Source organism: Anguilla anguilla, chromosome 17, assembly GCF_013347855.1.
Source record: "Anguilla anguilla isolate fAngAng1 chromosome 17, fAngAng1.pri, whole genome shotgun sequence".
Classification (NCBI taxonomy): domain Eukaryota; kingdom Metazoa; phylum Chordata; class Actinopteri; order Anguilliformes; family Anguillidae; genus Anguilla; species Anguilla anguilla.
In genome coordinates, this window is record NC_049217.1 from 28,643,093 (window position 1) to 28,664,309 (window position 21,217).

General features: G+C 45.9%; 1 protein-coding gene across 1 annotated transcript; it reads left to right on the forward strand.

The window, feature by feature from the left end:
• Nucleotides 1-7,004: 7,004 nt before the first annotated feature.
• On the forward strand, nt 7,005-20,895 carry LOC118216369 (cilia- and flagella-associated protein 52-like). The gene is made up of 14 exons (XM_035397458.1): nt 7,005-7,391; nt 7,793-7,992; nt 8,365-8,501; nt 9,054-9,182; nt 9,400-9,499; nt 10,049-10,165; nt 10,573-10,673; nt 11,922-12,092; nt 14,120-14,268; nt 14,704-14,849; nt 17,119-17,270; nt 17,607-17,709; nt 19,408-19,519; nt 20,553-20,895. Exons 1-14 carry the CDS (start codon nt 7,331-7,333, stop codon nt 20,750-20,752), a joined length of 1,878 nt encoding a protein of 625 aa, XP_035253349.1. The 5' UTR covers nt 7,005-7,330; the 3' UTR covers nt 20,753-20,895.
• The last annotated feature ends 322 nt before the right edge of the window (nt 20,896-21,217 follow it).

Sequence of the window (21,217 nt, forward strand, 5' to 3'; positions counted from 1 at the left end):
CATTTGCTAAATGCCTAAATCCTATATTTTAAAAATTGACTCTTTCGTGTCTAAGTTGTCTAGAGTGTAGAAAGCTGAAATTTGATTGTATAAGATGCTTGAAACTGCCGTAGCGAGTTTCTCAGCAGCTTGACAATGGTTATATGGGAGGTGTGTGTATTTTAGGAACGTGAAGTCCTCTGCATCTCCTCTTCCTATGCCCTGGACAGGCAAATGAGCGAGAGTTTGCGTTTTTCCACGCAACCTTGAAATCTCTTTGCTGAGCAGCCAAGAGGCATTGTGAAGCCGTAACGCAGAAAGAGGAGGAGGAGGTGGAGGAGGAGATGAGGGGAGCTGATAGGGCACCTCCTGCTCTTCGACTCCTGCCAGATTTTTTTCCTGTAACCTCTGGAGGCCTGGGAGGCCTTCAGGACCTTGGACAGCAGCGATCTCTCACACGGGCGTGCACGGCTGAGGTTTATTATTAATCAACCTCAGTGTTTATCCTGGCCTATAGTAGGCCTCTTTATAAAGGCTTGTGCTTAGAGGGACACTTATATGGACAGATAATGCCACTCTATTTTTTACCATGTTTTTTTGAGCTGTTATGATTTCATTTGTTTCATTTGTCTGGCTTCTCATCACCAGAAAAGGTCTATAATAACTGCATGGTTGCTACCTGGCATAGTTTTTAGCTGTTGCTATGGCACAGATGGTCACTATATGTAAGTCAGACTTATGGACCCTTGACTGGCTGCTCGCTGTAGTCACAGGTTCAAGACTTGGCCTTATTTACGTCAATACTCAAATATGACTGTGAGTTCAGTCTGTGCATCTGTAGTCGTGTGGCTCTTTTGCATCCACCTGCCTAGATCACAGACAGCCATACATGTCAGGACAATTATGATAGAACAATATGTTTTGTGGTGTGTGTACGTGCTTGTGTGGGTGCCCGCCTGAGTGTGTGTGTGTTACATGAGGAGGATCCACTGAGACCTTTCCGGATTGGTTCCTAACAATGAAAGTAATAAATAGCACGTTGGTGACTTAATCCAGTACACCACATATGTTTGGTAATTTACTATACGGCTTCTTAAGTTTGAGCAACGCATTTTTCTAAAGATGCCTTCACATGCGATACGTTTTTTTTTTGTTTAAAAAAACGCTACTTCAGAGTAGCGATTAAAATACAAGGAGAGCCGCTATGCTAGGACCATGCTAGAAAAGCGTGGGTAGATCGCGGTATAGTGAAAGAGGGGTCTGTTCTGCTGTGCTAGGAGTGGGGTTTTATACCATTCTTATGCTAATTCAGGAAAGCTGCACCCCCAAACTTCAGTGTGATCCGCTAAAAAGGCTGAAGGTCTTCTCTGAACTACGTTACCGCACGCTGAACTGTAAACACAGACACCGCGCCATCTACTGGTCAGAGGAGGGACAGCGCCTCTGAAACGGCACTGCAGGAGTGTGTGCTGGCTGTGGGAGGATTGCTGACTGGATGAAGGAGCAAAAGGCCTCATGAACTGACATTCCAAACAGAGGTCACCTGACATCAGGGGCAGGGAACCAATGGCGCTGTAATGCAGGATATAAATATAATTTCTGTTCAATTCAAACAGTTGATTATGTACCTGGATGAATGCTAGGGCTCAGGTAAAGCTGGCTGATGGGCTCACGTGTTCAAAGTCTTCTTTCTGTAGGGCCTTTCTTCATTACCTGCATGGGCCTCAGAGTCTTCTGGAACTTTCCATTGTCCATCTGAGCTCAGCCGGCATACCGACTCATAAAAGAACTGACACACTGCACAATGCAGAGCTTCGCCGTCCTTCCAGGGACAATGGCGGCAGGATAGTCTAGCTCATGGATACTGAGATCTGGACCTCGATATCAAATCCGGCCCTGGTTTTCTTTTCCCCCCCAGGAAATTAATTGAACAATTTGTGCGGACTAAATTCACACCTGACTCCCAGGGAAAGGGAGGATGGAAAACCAGCAGTTCTTGGACATCGAGGGCCGTGATTTGAGTAGCAGTGGTCTAGCTTGTGGTTTCACCGACAATCCCAGCCAACAGAGATCCATGCTGCACACTGCCAATAATGTGAAGTGGTGATTTGCATTCCAGAAAAATTTGTATCCAGGGTTTTTTTCCCCCTGTTGCATTTTGGACTGCGTGGAAGCAGAGGGGGTAAGTGCCAGAAAAAAGTGTCAGTCTCAGTGGATGCATATCCTGCTCCATACAATGCAGGTCAGCTCACAGCACATCTACACATTTTACAAACCATCTCAAAGAAACTGAGCTTCCAACAGGATTTGCCCCGCAGGCATACTCTTTAGAAAGGATGCTGGATTTTGTCTGGATTTAGAAATAGTGAGTTGCTTCCGTCAGCTGACTAAAATGAAAATTTCTGATCGACCCTTTCTTCCAAACGGACTAAAGGCAAAGGTCTGTTGTTGCTTTTCTGAGAGAAAATTGTATATGAATTTGACAATGATGTGTTATTTTGAAATACGTTGCATTGTACACGTTGTACAGTGTTAAATGTTGTAACTATGTGCGTCTGCTGACCTGGCCGGGTCTCCCAATGCAAAAGAGATCTCCATCTCAGCGGGACCTCCTGGTTAAATAAAGGCTAATACATAAATATATAAATAAATAAATAAAAAAATAAAGACAAGTGAAGCCTACACGCCAAATTCGGATCCTAATAGGAGGTAATCAAGTGCTTCCTGAAGTTAGTTTTGGGCAGGTTGTCCCAGATTAGCGCTAATCGGGGTCGTTCACTTCCCCCGAACGCAGGACCTCTTCTCTCTCTCTCTCTCTCTCTCTTTCTCTCTCTCTCTTACGGGACAGGAGGTAGCCGGAGCAATTTGAGGCAATTTGAAGCGCTGTCTCTCTCTCCACGCGGGGGCAGCTGCTATTAATCTCCTGGCGGGCCCACGACAAAGAGGTTGGCGGACGGTGCTAATCTTTCTGACATGTTTGGTAACTATCTTAGCTTCTCCGCTTCCTCCCCCCCCCCCTCAGCCTGTGATCTGGCGGAGTTGGCGGTGTGAAGATTAAAGTTTATCCAATTAACCACCCACTGCGCCTGTGCGGGTTAATCAAGCGAAGCCGCGTAGACCGCCACTCCGCTGCCCCGCTGCAGACAGACAGACAGGCCCGGGACTGCCAGGCCCAGATTCAGGCAATTACAACTGCTGGCATTATGGTCAGAAATAAAAGGGAGTTTTTTTTCCGGGGGGGAGGGACAGGCCTGAAATAGCGAGCGGGGGGGGGGGGGTTAGGGGAGGGGGGGTGGATGCTGGTTCTCTTCTGTGCCTCAAAATGCAGTCACCACATTCATTTTTCTCCGCCACAGGCTAATCTTCCCAAAATGTTTTGTTTCAGGAATAAGTCTTGAACAACAGACTTTTTTCCCCTTCTTCCAAGGGAAAGAGAAAGAAATATCTTAGATTAGCCAAGCAAGGATAACACCCCACCCACCCCTACCCCCCCCTCAGTTCAGACAAAGACCGCACACTGAGGTTTTCTCCCAACAGTTTAAGTCAGTGGGTGACTTAAACTGTAAAGTTGCATGACTAAGAACGGTACTAACAAATGAAATGCCATTAATTCCAGCAGGAGTAAGCTTAGTCTGGGATCTATTAAAGAAGAAAGCTTTACCAGTTTTTTTTTTTTACCACCAAGTGGATTCATTCAAACAAGAAATGCACTGAAATGTAAGAAATAAGATTAAAAAGGCGTAATAGAATTATTCAACACAAACACATTGTATTGACTTTATTTGGATAAATTATGGTTTTATTCTAGAATTTACCATATTTTCTTTTCATTCATTGCCTTAAGTACAGCAGTCTTTTCTCTCACGCTTCTCTTTATTAAAACTAAAAGTATGATTTTAAAAAATGTAATACAATACAAAAGAATATGCCTACCTATACCTCATGCATATATTGCTAAAAATGCATTATACTATTGTCATTTCATAGCATGTTCTATGCTGCATGGATATGAGGCATTAGTGTATGAGATTATGCCTGGTAAATTTGAATCAGTGCAGTACATTTTTTCTATAAAAATATGCCCTTACCTATATCCATATATTTTGTGTTCTCATGCATTTTTATTCTATATTTTATATTCTCATACGTATTCATTTTGGTAGTGCCTCTTTTTCAAATTTCCTGGCCCACGGTGAGTGCCCGTTTAGAACAATGTGATCCTGCAGGATGGGGGGGCACAGACCTTCCCTCCGCCCAAATCAATGGGGGATGGGGGGGGGGGGTAAACCCGTGTCAGGACCATCGGCCCGCTCCACTCCTCCTCTCCCCAAATCCGCCTCACCTGGGACGTCCCAGGTCAGCCGCAATACAAAATAATGACCGCGCGTTTCCTAAGCTACCGTACAGAGCTGTCAGTTAGACTGAGGCTAACGCGCGCACGGGACATCGCAGACGGCCCGGAGCTCTGCATTTCCCCTCGCCCCGGGGACGTGAACTCGGTGAAGGGTGTTGGGCTGCGACCTCAAGTTCACAGATTTTTTTCGCCCCCATAACACCCCCCCCCCCCCTCCAACCCCCCCACCGTCTTCCTCGAGTTTTTGGGGAGAAGCGCCGAGACTGTGATCAGTGGTGCAGGACGTTCGACAAATTCTGCCTGTCAAGAAAGAACAAAAATAAACAGAGGAGAAGAAAGGGAGCTCGCTGCTCCAGAGGGTGTGAAGACTTCCGACCACACAGCGGGACGAGTGGGGTCATCTCATGGGTTGTCGGTGTGTCTCCATAGAGGCTTGCTGCAGAGACGTGATGCCAAGAGACAACTCTCCACAACCAGGGCTCTGTTTCCCTCCTCCTGCAAGCTTCTTTATCTTTTTTTTCTTGTGGACAAAGTACCATGCTGCTGCACATGCATCAGGGATTTAAAGCCAAAACACTCTCCTTACTTCCCTTGTCTTCAAATGAAAATAGGTTCCGCATTGGGAAATCAACCTGCGCCCACCACCACAACTGTATTTTTATTCGCTTAATTTTTTTATTCTATTTTTTCCCCCTTTTGGGGCTAACACAAATTATTTCGAAAAATGAGAGCAGAGTAAGGATATCATGTAGATACATGCGAATACATACATAAATACAATGCTGACTCTTTTAAACATCTAAAATAGCCAAGAGTACTAAATTGTTGGCTCTTTATTGATAATTTTTCAGTGTTAACATCAGTGTACAATCACAGTTTAAGCTTTTTGTCTACTTCATCCTCGGCTCAGCATCTTGTGAAGAGGGCGTATGTTATTTCTCTTACAGACACAAACTACAATCTGCTCTGCACCTAGAATCCACAGCTGAAACCTTTGCTTCTGCTTAAGTACGTCATCGGTCACATCTTCTGATGGATTCTGGAACATGTGGTCACAGTAGGGTCAACTTGCAGGCAAGAGGCTTTGCTCTTCATTGTGTTATTTGCTCAATCGCAGCCTTAATTTTGATGGGCATTTGGATCACCGGTTGTTCCAGGTGTAAACCTTCTGCAGTGCCTGTACATCACAGCTCGCGGAAATCTGGATCTTCGGCACCAGGAGTTGGCACCACTTTTCCCTGCATGCAATGAATTAAACATGAAGCATAAAAAAGCAAACAAATTCCCATCAGTTACTAAACACTGCCCCCTGCAGGATTTACTAGATACTGGCGCAGAGACAGTAATAATTTACCATACTCCTCTGGTTTCACTGGAATTATAGCTGCAACAAACAATTATAATACAGACTTTATAAAGTCTTTATAAAACACATCTTTTTCTGTGACATAACTTTTAAAGACGATATGTTTGCGTGTGGCCCTTTTTTCAGCAAAACCCAATTGAGATAAGCTCATTTGAGTAACATGGAAAGAACAGACTACATAAGAAGACACGCTCTGGTGGCCAATACATCAAATCCATTCACAATTCCATTGTTCTTAATGTAATTTCAGGATCCTGCGAAGAGTGCAATGGCAACTGATTATCGGGAAAGGGAGGTAAACACAATCAGATTAGCACATTGATTCAAACAGGAGACAATACTACAAGGCCTCCATCATATAAATTCTCCTCTTTTGAACTGAAACCAAGCTGAATTGCATATCGCAAGAGTGCAGGATAAGATATGCAATCTTTGATGTGCTCTTGGGAGGACAAAACAAAGCTCCAATACACTGGAGTCACACAGGAATTCACACAAAACTCAGAACCTGGAATTATAACTTAAATGTATTATCAGATGCACCACATGATCAGGATTGTTATCATGCCATACAACCAGCTTGGCTGCATGCAATCTAATAAAACAAAGTAGGCAATTATTCAATTTGAAATTTTATGGGTCTAACTCTCATTAGTGCAACTGTAATTATATTTGTATATAAGCTAACTACAAACATATCCTGTAAGATAAGCAAGTTTATGTCCTATTGGAAATCTAAGTGACAATTCTAACAAAAATATTTCCCACACAAAAGGGAATAGTGACATTACCTACATTACTGAAAAATAACAAATCTCCTGCGTGGTAGACAGATGCAATGCTTCTGCCTGTGAACATCCTAGTCGAGGGGTCATTAAAAGCTGAATAAGCCCCTTTCAGCTGTTTTCTGATGGATTATTGTGTCTGTAAAAAGGACACAACTTCCGTTTGTTTGCCAGACATAGTTCAGACAGCTGTTTTCTCTAACAAAGAGTAATGAATGCCCACCCACAGCTGGGGGGCCTCAGTCGGATGTGACTCGAATTGAGTCACACTGAATGACTGGTAACCCTGGCATGACCACTGACCCTTCAAGAGTTGCAGAGGTTATGTGCATTGCACATTACTATAGAGCAGTTTGATTATAGTATGGAAAAATTCTGAATAGTTCTTTCTTTCACAGACATTTCAAAATCATGCAGCTACCACTTATGGGTTTCCGCCATCTTGAATTGACTGCCATTTTGGATTTTTTTCAGTAATTTTCCACTTTTCTTAATTTTGCCACAGGAATATACGGTATGGTCAGTTATTTTGGCGTGTTGGTAGAGGTGCCGATTGGCCACGCGGTGGCTTTACAGGTGTCAATTGGAAATGACCGGTTATGTTCTGAGAATTAGCTAAATACGGCTAGCTGCCTCTTCTGTGATAGCTGTTGTTCCGCGTGGTTTTCTAGAGACGAAAAGCGTTTCGTTGCTAGGAAACCTTTACAGATTTTGGATTTTCTTCCGAAGAATTTAGATACCATACCAGCAGCTAACGTTAGTGTAGCTATACATCATTCATCGATGAAATAAAAAATAAAAACATTTCTAAAGCTAAGAAAAGCGAAGCTTACTTGACAACCAACAATGTCTGAAGAATCAGACGACATTCCTCTACTTGAACTTGACGCCGTCATTGGGTTTAACGGTACGGTTAATGTGCTAGTTAGACTAACAGTTTTTGATCCGTCTTATTAGCTAAAGTCAGATAGTTGGCCTCCTAGACATTCGTATCTGTTTTCAGTTAACATTTAAAATACTTGTCTAGCCAGGTAGATGCCGAGAAATAATGATAATGAGTAGCTATCTATTCATCATTACAGGTTATCCCAACATGAACCAATGTCACGTAGCTAGCTAGTTGGGCTACTGAAAGATTGAAAGTTGCATTGAGCTGTGGGGACATTATCTCAGGTCCCTTCCACTGACCATCTTACTCCACTGATGTAGATCGTGTTCCTACTACAGGCCCCTTTGAATCCTTTTCTCATCACGAAGTTAATTATGATACTTAGACTAACTAAACAGTAGCCATTTTCTGCTTTGAAGGGCGTGTGGTTTCCGGCCTGATACTCCACCCTGAGGAAACGCACCTTATTTACCCGCTCGGCTGCACTGTCATACAGAGGAACATCCAGAACAACACGCAGGAGTTTCTGGCTGAACACACAAACAATGTCAGCTGCGTTGCCATCTCAAAGAGTGGCCGTTACATTGCTTCTGGTCAGGAGACCTACATCGGCTTCAAGGTAACTATCCACAGGTCAATTAAGTCCATTCACTTATACACAAAATGCACAAATCTGTTTTCTGCATCTTATAGTAAACAGGAGCTATCTTTATTATGGAACATGGAAACTGAAGGTCATACCGGAAATGTTAAAATATGAGTGATGAAAGAATGTTCCAAATCAATTACTACTTTTGTTTAGATAATAACATAAAACACCACACTTGTATCTTAATCATTTGGTCTGTGTGACTTAATATCCAAACAAATGTAACAAATTAACTGAAACATGCATGCTAGGGATATACCTTTATATCATGGAGGTAAAAATGTAATACTTAATATTAAAACATTTCTTGTGTTTTCACAATTTCCCTCTTTGTTACTTTAGGCAGACATCATTATTTGGGATAACACCAAAAAGGACATCCATGCCAAACTGACCCTCCACAAAGCCAAGGTGGAGGACCTGGCCTTCTCCCCTAACGAAAAATATTTGGCAAGCCTTGGGGGTCAAGATGATGGCAGGTAGCTCACTTTTTGAGAACTATGGGACGTGTAAACCTTGTGTATCACTGACCTAGGCTATTAAATCCGTAAAGGATATATTAACAAAGTCAGCTACAAGAGATTCGTTCAGGTTGACTTCTGGTAGTAGAACAAGGGGACATAGATGGAAATGAGCAAAATGTAAATTCTGTACAGACATTAGGACAAATTTTTTCATGTAGAGTGGTTAATGTGTAGAATAGCATGCCGGATCATGTAGTCGAGGCAGAAACTCAGGGGATTTTCGAGACCAGGCTTGATATGGTGTTAGATACTATCTAGTCTGTAGGTAATCAGAGCACTAGGAAAAAATGACAAACGTTGTTGGGCTGAATGGCCTGCTCTCATCATTATGTTATGTTATGTTCTGTTATGTTATGGTGCCATTGATACTATAGGCTAACCAGCTGACATACCTCCTTACGATTATTCATGAACTGTAGTAGAAAATCTCCAGAACCAGAACCTTCTGGAGTCGAGGAAGTGGGAAAAGTGGTGCTGTCGCTGAACGATGGCCATGTGTGCTTTCAGCATCGTTGTGTGGAACCTCGAGAGGGGAGATGCTCTGTGTGGAAGTCCAGCCGCAGTGCATTGTGGGGTACAGTGCCTGAGAGTACGGTTTTCAAACCTGAGCGACAACATCTTACTGTCTGCAGGGAAGTGAGTCCATTCATATTATTACACTATTTATATTTTTATAAATGGTGCAGTGTGTGACCATGTGTACTCTGTTAGAGTTGCGTTAACACTGGATATTTTTCTGTGTATCGTCCTTCTCTTGGTCTTGGTTGATAGCTGCTGTATAAATGGAATCCATGATCATCATTAGTAGTGTTGTTGTTAGTTATGATTGACAGTAGTGATGCATTTCCTGCAGCGGGACCATCCGTGTCTGGGAGATTGATTCTTCCACCAGGAAGATGCGGGCCACGGAGTGCCAGATTGGACAGCTGAGGAGAGTTGTGAAGTGCATTGAGGTCAGAGGTCATCTTTTCAGATAATTAACTGACTGAACATTTAATAGAAAACTCAAAGGGAGATCAACCTCTGATACTGTATGCAACAAGCATAAATCTACGCATATAATAACAAGTACTAATACTAATAACAAGTTTCTCTCCTTTAGCATGTTTTTTCTTTATTTTAACCGCCTTTTTGAGTATTTGGACGTTTCAGTGTGGTTTTCTAAAGGAGAAAAAGAGAGTATCAGAAAGGAGTTACAGATAGAGATGGGTTTTCACAGTATAGAAAATTCCATGCTTGGGAGTCACACCCCCAGCTGCACAGGAGAATTTGTACGCATTGAGAATTGACTGCGCTATGAACTGCGCCACATGGTCTCGCCCCTGGCTTTCTGAAAGTTTAAATGTTTTTAAAAGCTTACAGTGGACATTGTCGGTATATAGTACGCAACGTTTTTGAATTGTGCTAATTGACGGCTCGCGGGGAGAGTGCGATTCGCAAGGCGCACGGCTGAAGTAGGGTTCTGCCTGCCTTCATCTTCCCTGGGTTTCCCTGGGTTACAGGTCGCTGCAGACGACGGCTTCTTCTACTGCGGCACCAGCAGCGGAGACATCCTGAAGCTCAATCTGAGGACCAAGCTCCTCAACGTCTACGGACCCCTGAAGGAGAAATTCAGCCAGGTGGGCTAAAACGTGGAAGATCCTGAAATGGCTGTCGCACTGCGATTGCTAATAACACAGAACCGTGTCTGTCTGAGTCACATTATCCACACCGGGTCACAGAGCAGCCTATGAGGACCCTCAGAAGGGCAGTGAGAGTGGGGAACCCCCAAAGCATTCTCGGCTGTGAATAAACAAAAATAAACGATATAGCCAAAGCGTTTAAACATTCTACATTTATTGAACTAGAAGAAAAAAAGGATGCTTCTAAGAGGAGAATGCCACCATTTAGCCAGTTCAGAAATCACCAGAAATGTAAGTTTTTGTGAAGAAAAAACTGCCACCTGTGTTAGTTTTTAAGCCAAATTTGAGGACTATCGCTGACTGAAGCCTGGCTTACATGAGATGGCATGTTTTCTGTTGAGCAGGGAATCAATGCCCTGAAGCTGCTGAAGTCGGGGGAGATGCTGGTGGGCTCGGGGGACGGAGTGGTGTCCGTTTGCAAAGAGGCCAACTTCAGCGCCTTCCTGTGAGCTCGCTCATTAACGCATTAGCTATGCTCAGCAGACACACACTGCGTCACACCCCTGTGCTCAGCAGACACGCACTGCGTCACACCCCTGTGCTCAGCAGACACACACTGCGTCACACCCCTGTGCTCAGCAGACACGCACTGCGTCACACCCCTGTGCTCAGCAGACACACACTGCGTCACAACCCTGTGCTCAGCAGACACGCACTGCGTCACACCCCTGTGCTCAGCAGACACACACTGCATCACACCCCTGTGCTCAGCAGACACACACTGCGTCACAACCCTGTGCTCAGCAGACACGCACTGCGTCACAACCCTGTGCTCAGCAGACACGCACTGCGTCACAACCCTGTGCTCAGCAGACACGCACTGCGTCACAACCCTGTGCTCAGCAGACACACACTGCGTCACAACCCTGTGCTCAGCAGACACGCACTGCGTCACAACCCTGTGCTCAGCAGACACGCACTGCGTCACACCCCTGTGCTCAGCAGACACGCACTGCGTCACAACCCTGTGCTCAGCAGACACGCACTGCGTCACAACCCTGTGCTCAGCAGACACACACTGCGTCACAGCCCTGTGCTCAGCAGGCCCCATCAGAGCAGACACGCACTGCGTCACACCCCTGTGCTCAGCAGACACGCACTGCGTCACACCCCTGTGCTCAGCAGACACACACTGCGTCACACCCCTGTGCTCAGCAGGCCCCATCAGAGCAGACACACACTGCGTCACACCCCTGTGCCAGCCAGGCCTGCTCCCTCGCTGTCTCGCATTGCAGCTGGATTTTCATCACACAAATCTTTATGTACTTCCTCCTATCTATATAAGTTGTTTTCTATTATTATTTGCCCTTACACATAGGGGTGGGTGATATTTCCTAAAAAGCATGTCAGAATATTTGGTTACCCTTAGGATGACAATGATATACATGTATATCAAAATATTTTTGTTGAATTGCTTTAAATTATGTGTGTGTGCATAATTGCCTTAAACGATGCATAATTTAATCGTTAAATTAAGTCTTTATTTTCTGTTACATCACGCCAGCCGTGTGGAGCACAGAGAAATGTCAGAAACATGAATGTTGACACCAGCGTTTCAGACGCCTTCAGCATAGTTAAAGACAAGGTCCTAAAACAGTATGATGCATGAAACAGAACTGGTGTTTTAAGTGCACACAACACATCCCCCAGCCCTGCGTAGGTACCGTGCCCCCTAACCCTGCCTCCTCGGCAGGACGGTCCAGCTGGAGGGGGGCGTCACCTCCGTCGCCCTGCCCGATAAGGGGCACCAGCTGTACGTGGGGACGGCCGCCTGCAACATCTACAGCGTGCGGGACGAGGACTTTAAGGAGGAGCTCTTCAGCAGCAGCCACAGCCACCCTGTCAACGCCGTGGCCTTTCCCTTGTGAGTAACATTACAGCTTACCCTACACACACCCTACACACACCCTACACACACCCTACACACACCCTACACACACACTACACACACCCTACACACACCTTACACACACATTACACACACCTTACACACACCCTACACACACCTTACACACACCTTACACACACCCTACACACACCTTACACACACCCTACACACACACTACACACACCCTACACACACCCTACACACACACTACACACACCTTACACACACCCTACACACACCTTACACACACCCTACACACACACTACACACACCTTACACACACCCTACACACACACTACACACACCTTACACACACACTACACACACACTACACACACATTACACACACCCTACACACACCTTACACACACACACTACACACACCTTACACACACCCTACACACACCCTACACACACCTTACACACACCCTACACACACACTACACACACCTTACACACACCCTACACACACCCTACACACACACTACACACACACTACACACACCTTACACACACCCTACACACACCCTACACACACCTTACACACACCCTACACACACACTACACACACCTTACACACACCTTACACACACCCTACACACACCCTACACACACCCTACACACACACTACACACACCTTACACACACCCTACACACACCTTACACACACCCTACACACACACTACACACACCCTACACACACCCTACACACACCTTACACACACCCTACACACACATTACACACACCTACACACACAGTACACACACCCTACACACACCCTACACACACCTTAGACACACACACTACACACACCCTACACACACACTACACACACCTTACACACACCCTACACACACCTTACACACACCCTACACACACACTACACACACCTTACACACACCCTACACACACCTTACACACACCCTACACACACTACACACACCTTACACACACCCTACACACACACTACACACACCTTACACACACCCTACACACACCTTACACACACCCTACACACACACTACACACACCTTACACACACCTTACACACACCCTACACACACCTTACCCACACCCTACACACACCTTACACACACACTACACACACCCTACACACACCTTACACACACCCTACACACACACTACACACACCTTACACACACCCTACACACACCTTACACACACCCTACACACACACTACACACACCTTACACACACCCTACACACACCTTACACACACCCTACACACACTACACACACCTTACACACACACTACACACACCTTACACACACCTTACACACACCCTACACACACCCTACACACACTACACACACCCTACACACACACTACACACACCTTACACACACCTTACACACACACTACACACACCTTACACACACCCTACACACACCTTACACACACCCTACACACACCTTACACACACCCTACACACACCCTACACACACCTTACACACACCCTACACACACCTTACACACACCCTACACACACTACACACACCTTACACGCACCCTACACACACCCCACACCTGGAGCAGAGCTTCACAAACCCTAAAATATCTATGGTGTATCAGTCACTGAATTGTAGGGTTTTTCTACTGAGAACCAGGCCTTTTCATCAGTTCAAAGAAGTCAGTAATGGATGACTCATGGTAGCTACTACCGCTACAGGGTTTATGAAGCTTGACTCTGCCATCACCATTATACTGATGATTTTATCCACCATGCAATTACTAGGTGCTACCACTAGGTGGAGGTATAACATTAAGTATCCGTGGCTGTACTGCACTGTCACATTGCAGACACTGAATTGTGCAATAGAATTCCATTTCAAGTAAATGGACTTAAGGTGTGTGTTGAATTGCATCCAGGGAGCAGACTGCTTAAGAAGATGTTACACTGAGTGATACCAGTTGCAGCAAGAGGGTGACTGTGGGACCTCTCCCTCCCTCTCTCTCTCTCTCTCTCTCTCTCTCTCTCAGTGGCACCTCCGAGCTGTTTGCCACCTGCTCAAAGAACGATATTCGGGTGTGGCACACAGGCTCGTCCCGGGAGCTGCTGCGCATCGCGGTCCCGAACGTCACCTGCAACGTGGTGGACTTCACCATGGACGGCCGGTGCATCATCAGCGGCGAGTTCCTCCCCCACCCCCACCCCACCCCCCCACGGAGGCCTGTTCTCGCCATACGTACCGCGCATTGATGTGTGCCCTGTTCACACGGTTTTTTTTAAGTTGCCATCACTTTAAATTCGCTTTAAATGTAAGGTGTTGCTCTTTTTCCCCACAGTCATGCTTTGGCAGGTTTATTTTGGTGATCGCTGTAAGCCAATCTCCTTTTGTCAAGAAACAAAACAGAAACTGCTAAATTTAATCCTGAGTCAAAGTTATGGACCCGTGGTGATTTAAATTTGTGCCATAATCTCCTTAATATTGATAATCCACATCATCACAATACAGATATGCACTTGGGAAGACTTTCCTAGTTGTTTGTTATTCACCTTTACCATTTGATGTCACTCACGTTGGCGCTTACGTGTGTCCCTCTGCTGCACCAACGCTCTCCAGCTTGGAGTGACGGGCAGATCCGGGGCTTCACTCCGGAGACGGGGAAGCTGATGTTCATCGTGGATAACGCCCACTGCCGAGGAGCCACCGCCATGGCCTGCTGCAAGGACTGCAGAACCATCGTCAGCGGGGGCGGGGAGGGGCAGGTAAACCCACTTTAACCCCATTTGTGAGGTCACAAAAAAGCAATTAGAATGTTCTTAACTGAACATTCCAATGCTGATGTAGCAATCACTACTGGTGACAGAAAGCAGTTCTAGAACACTGACTTCAAAGGGTTAATAACAACAGCATAGAAAATATACATTAACCAGATGTTTAGTTCCCTATTAATAACATTGGAAGTTCTGCCATCATTGAAGTGGACCTCAACAGAAAAGGAATACACTGACAATAGATTTAAGAAAGAAATATATAGTGCGATTTTCAAAACACTTCACAATGTATAGGAAAATATATTGTGTGCTGTGAGATATATTTATCAGTTCATTTGTTTTCAAGCCTATCTACGTGCAACCCTTTATTTTTACATTTCCATAAGGGGAGTATTTTTATGTTTTCATGAGGCGGAAACATTCCATCATGATGTCCTTTTCATTTTTACACTGGGTGTGGCCCGAATGATACCGTTGGTGGCGATGGATGTTTATGTCTTAGAGAGTATGGCGCCTCATGAATATTCATAGAGGCTGTTCCCTAAGCACTGGCTGCCGGCTCATTGGGCGTTACTGACCCGAGGCTCGCCTGCACCTTCTATCCCACAGTGTGCTATAACAGACAAAACCTGCTGACTAATGCCCGTGTATTTGTCCTGGCTGTAATTCCTATGCATTCTTCAGTCCCGATTTTCAGTGTAGTGTAGTGTAATGGGTAAGGAGCTGGGCTTGTAACCTGAAGGTCACAGGTTCGATTCCGGGTAGGGACACTGCCTTTGTACTCCTGAGCAAGGTACTTCAACTGCATTGCTTCAGAATATATCCAGCTGTACAAATGGATGCAATGTAAATGCTATGTAAAACAGTTGTTTAAGTCGCTCTGTATGAGAGCGTCTACTAAATTCCTGTAATGTAATGCACTGGGAATTTAACTTCAGCGGTCGATGGCCACCTCCCTGCTGGTTTCGCCCGTTCTGTGAGATTTAGAGAACTCGTCTGCTTTGGCTGCAGTTGCGAGCCGCTGCTGTAATTTCTCATCATGGGCGAAGTCGACTGTTTTATTCACTTCAATACTGTGTGTGACACATTAGCAATATAACACAGCAGCATGCGGCAGCCATAGAAAGCCCATCTGTACAGGTTAACGGATGATATTAGCCTCAAGATCAATAGCGCTGCTATTTGCCAACTTTTTATAGCTGGATATATTGCTAGTGACATTACATTTTGATTAAATTGGCTGATTACTGTTTACAGGTTTGTTTTTTTTAAAAATCTCATTGCTTCTCGTGTGTCTGCCATTAATGGCAATTGATTTTTGGGTTCAAAAGAACGAACCAAAGAAAGAACCTACCAAAAGAAACAGGAGTCAGCACTGATATAGATGTGGGATAAATATAAAGCAATAACGTTTAGTATGAAACGGGAAATGAAGTTATGGTCATTTGTTGCATTCAAATAAGCATTTAAATGCATTTTGTGACAATGTGTGAGACGAATTTAGTTAATAGCAGGGCAAGACGAGATTAGATAGACCCTCGGTTAGCAGGAGGTGAGAGGGTGTGGTCTTTGCACGCACCAACCCTAACAAAGTACACCTCATTCAACAGCTAGAGATCTACCGTCCCGTAGGTTTACACTCAAACCCTAACAAAGTACACCTCATTCAACAGCTAGAGATCTACCGTCCTGTAGGTTTACACTCAAACCCTAACAAAGCACACCTCAGTCAACAGCTAGAGATCTACCATCCTGTAGGTTTTCACTCCAACCCTAACAAAGCACACCTCATTCAACAGCTAGAGATCTTGTTGAGCTGCTAATTAGTAGAATCAGGTGTGCCAAATTAGGGTTGAAATGCAAGCATACAGGACGATAGACCTCCAGGAACAGGGTCGGGCAGCCCTTGGTTTATGTGCTAAAGTAAAATCCTGTTTATGTCCCAAGTGTGATCACATGTGATCTGGTTCTGGTTCTTGTTCTGGTTCTGGTTCTGGTTCTGGTTCTGGTTCCGGCTCTGGCTCTGGTTCATGTTCTGGTTCTGGTTCTTGTTCTGGTTCCGGTTCTGGCTCTGGTTCCGGTTCTGGTTCATGTTCCGGTTCTGGTTCTTGTTCTGGTTCCGGTTCCGGTTCTGGTTCATGTTCCGGTTCTGGTTCTTGTTCTGGTTCCGGTTCTGGTTCCGGTTCTGGCTCTGGTTCATGTTCTGGTTCTGGTTCTGGTTCCGGTTCTGGTTCTGGTTCCGGGCCGCGCTCTCGTCCAGGTGAGGGTGTGGGACGTGCAGCCGGGCTCGTACCGGCTGATTGAGAACATGAAGGAGCACAAGGGCGCCGTCACCCGCATCACGCTCAAGAGCGACGACAAGGAGTGCGTCTCCGCCAGCACGGACGGAGCCTGCATCGTCTGGGACCTGGTGTAAGAAGGGCCCGCCCGTCTTTTCACTTATTATTATTAATTACAAATACTTTACTAATACTTTAAAAAAAATACTTCACTAATACTTTACTAATACATCAAAATGTCCACTTTTACTAGTACTTTACAAAAACTTTAAAATATACACTTTACTAACACTACTGTGGTGAGAGGAAGTGAAAGGGTGAGTTTGGGGTGTGCAGGTGGAGGAGGAGTTAGAACAATAATGAAAGGGTGAGTTTGGGATGTGCAGGTGGGGGAGGAGTTAGAACAATAATGACGGTAATGAGCGCATTTACATTCCCTGTGTTCAGTCTTCCCCTCCTCTGTCGGCAGGAGCTACGTGAGGAAGCAGATGGTGTTGGCCAACACCATGTTCAGAAGCGTGTGTTACCACCCCAGCGGGTACCAAATCATAACGACTGGCTCAGACAGGAAGGTAGGACTCCACAGCTCTGATGCCCTGGGTGTTGCTGGGTAATGTAGTCACCACCTTTGATTCCTACTGCACTCTGTAACACTATGTGAGTTTATTCTCAGATGTGACTACAAATCGATTTGACTGCAGTCAGCTTTGCCCTTCATCATGAGTAATAAATTTAAGTTTGATTATTTTTTTATTAACGGCAGGAGATTTTCCCCTAGGTTCAGAGACCAGTAAAGTACTTTGTAAGGAATGAGGAAGGTAACAGACTGTCGTAAATCAAAGTTAGGCATTACAGACAGATTGAATAGATTTGATTTTAATTTAGTTCAATTTAGTCAACTCCCATTCCTCAGAAGGTCAGTAACCTTGATTGGTGCCTTAATTTATCTGTCGTCTTTAACATCCATAAGACTAAATCAGAAATGAGACCGAGTTGTATTGAAGACTGTAGAGGATCACCACTGCTGCAGATTAAAAAAAAAAAAAAAAAAAAAAACTTTTGTGATTAATTAATCCTACACATTTATAAAAAAAACTTTATGTTAGGATAAATTACCGAAACAGGGGCTTATTTCATGATGTAGACAGTAATGTGCAGTACCAAGATGCAATAATATCACCTTTATTCCAAACCTTAAACCTACATTGGAAGAGCGCCCTGTGAGGTCAGCGCTGGTAAATAAGGGCTTCTGGGTAACAGCCTGTGAACAGAACTCTGCGTGTATTGTAACTTCCACTTTAGAGCCGAACGGCTCCGGCCTTTCAACGGGAGCAGCGTTTAAAAGCTGCTCGCGAGCAGACAGCGCAGTCTGTCACATTTACCGAGCGTTATTCAGTGCTCTCACAACGCCGTTTCTCTTTATTCTGAATAACGATCTGTGTCCTTTTAAAAATAATCCCTCTACCGCCACGGAAGGGCTGCCTGTGAACGCGATTTTGTTCCACATCGCTGTCCCGCGCACACGAGCGTGGAGAAAACAAGAGCCACGCTGTTCTTTCAAACATCGCGTCTGCGATTAAAGTTGAATTTTTTTTTTTTTTACTATTATAGTGGAGAAAGTGGTAACTATGTGCTATAAATAACTTCAAGCGGCAGCTGCAGTTTGTAGCCGTGGCTGGAAGGGAGGCATCTGACAGCCCTGGAGATGATTCTCTCTCCTGCAGCCATGCGAAGCTTTTTTAACCACCGCACGTTACTGTTTGACGGACGGCGGCGGCAGTGGCGGCCTCGGCTTGCATACGGAGGACTCATTAGGGGGAAACTCTGCGGTTTTCGAAACCTGCAGAAACGAGCCGCATCCTGTATTCATAATCCCACAGCGCTCGTTACATCCGCGTAACGGCGGGATAATGGCGCGTTCTGTGAGAGAACTCCGCAAAATATCAATTCCGACATTAGCGACAGTTAACACAGAGTGCATTTGCTCTACCAAAGCAGTAAAGGCTATGGGTGCCATGCCTTAAAGTGTCCTATAAATAACTTATGATTGTAAAACAAGTGGCAATGATAATAAAACAACTTTCCGATACTAATAATACTAACTGTAAGCGAGGGCAATACGTTATTTTGGATTTTGTGAACATTTTGTCGATAAATTAATTTTGACTTGTAACTGAAAGTGAGCTATAGAGTTTTATATTGTGCGGCTGTCTGTTCTGTAGCGGTAATGACTAGCGGTAATGGCTAGCGAGCGCTGCTTCTCTGCGTAGATTGCCTACTGGGAGGTGCTTGACGGCACTGCCGTGAGGGACCTGGAGGGGTCGCTGACGGGATCCATCAACGCCATGGACATCACGCAGGACGGAGACTACTTCATCACAGGTACAGACTACACCTCACACCTCACATCACACAGGACGGAGACTACTTCATCACAGGTAATGAGCTACACCTCACACCTCACCCACAGCAGACCCAGCGTTCCAGGCCGAAGGGGATAAGGTGTACACCCACAGTTTTCGAGCAATCAGATATAAAAAAGAAATAAAAAACTAAATCAGGTGGTGTAGTGCATGGCGGGTGTAGTGCATGGCTGGTGTACTGCATGGTTGGTGTAGTGCATGGCTGGTGTAGTGCATTGCTGCTGTACTGCATGGCTGATGTATTGCATGGCTGGTGTAGTGCATGGCTGGTGTAGTGCATGGTTGGTGTAGTGCATGGCTGCTGTAGTGCGTGGCTGCTGTAGTGCCTGGCTGGTGTAGTGCATGGCTGCTGTAGTGCATGGCTGGTGTAGTGCATGGCTGCTGTAGTGCATTGCTGCTGTAGTGCATGGCTGGTGTAGTGCATGGCTGCTGTAGTGCATTGCTGCTGTAGTGCATGGCTGATGTATTGCATGGCTGGTGTAGTGCATGGCTGCTGTAGTGCATGGCTGGTGTATTGCATGGCTGCTGTAGTGCATGGCTGGTGTAGTGCATGGCTGCTGTAGTGCCTGGCTGCTGTAGTGCATGGTTGGTGTAGTGCATTGCTGCTGTAGTGCATGGCTGCTGTAGTGCCTGGCTGCTGTAGTGCATGGTTGGTGTATTGCATGGCTGGTGTAGTGCATTGCTGCTGTAGTGCATGGCTGGTGTATTGCATTGCTGCTGTAGTGCATTGCTGCTGTAGTGCATGGCTGGTGTATTGCATGGCTGGTGTAGTGCATTGCTGCTGTAGTGCATGGCTGGTGTATTGCATTGCTGCTGTAGTGCATGGCTGCTGTAGTGCATGGTTGGACGCTGTGGCCCACAGGACCTGGAGTTGAGCAGCGCTGATCCTAGGCCGTGGTCTATATGTGTAGTTCTTCAGTGTGCGGTGAGAAGGCCTGTGGGAGGCGGAGCTTTAGGGAGGGCTGACGGGCCGGGGGGGCGTGTCTCCACAGGCGGAGACGACAAGCTGCTGAAGGTGTGGATGTACACCAACGGCGAGGTGACGCACGTGGGCGTCGGCCACAGCGGCAGCATCACGACCGCCAGGATCTGCTCCGCCGGCAGGTGCGTGGTGAGCACCAGCCAAGACGGGGCCGTGCTCCGCTGGCGCTTCCCCCACCCGCCCCGCCCCGCCCTCACACCCAGTGACTGACAGTCCCGGGCTCCGCCCCCCTCCAGTGCCGGCGCGAGGCTGCGCTTCCTCGAACCGACGCGCTGAAATGACTCTTGTTTTTGCCCTTATAGCTCGTTTGCATTATTAAAAACTGATAAGAATGTTGGATTCCCGTCCATTTTTCACTTCTGCATTAAAACCTTGCTGTGTTACTGTCTCAAAAGATTCATTGTTACTTTCTGATCCCCCCCACCCCCCCGCTGGTGTTTTACATTCATGCTTCTGGTTCAGCAGGAGCTCCAGGACACTTAAGTGCCAATCTGGCAACTCTTAAGTGCTTATTCAAATCCTAAATTAAAAAGATAGCGAGCAGTGGGCTGTTGGGTTCCTGTGCACGCACAACCCCCCCACCCCCTGCCCCACCCCACCCCCTCCCCGTGGTCCAGTATCCAGTGTGTAATTGGCTGTAGTGTTGCTTTGGGAGGGAGGGCTTCAGTCTACCAT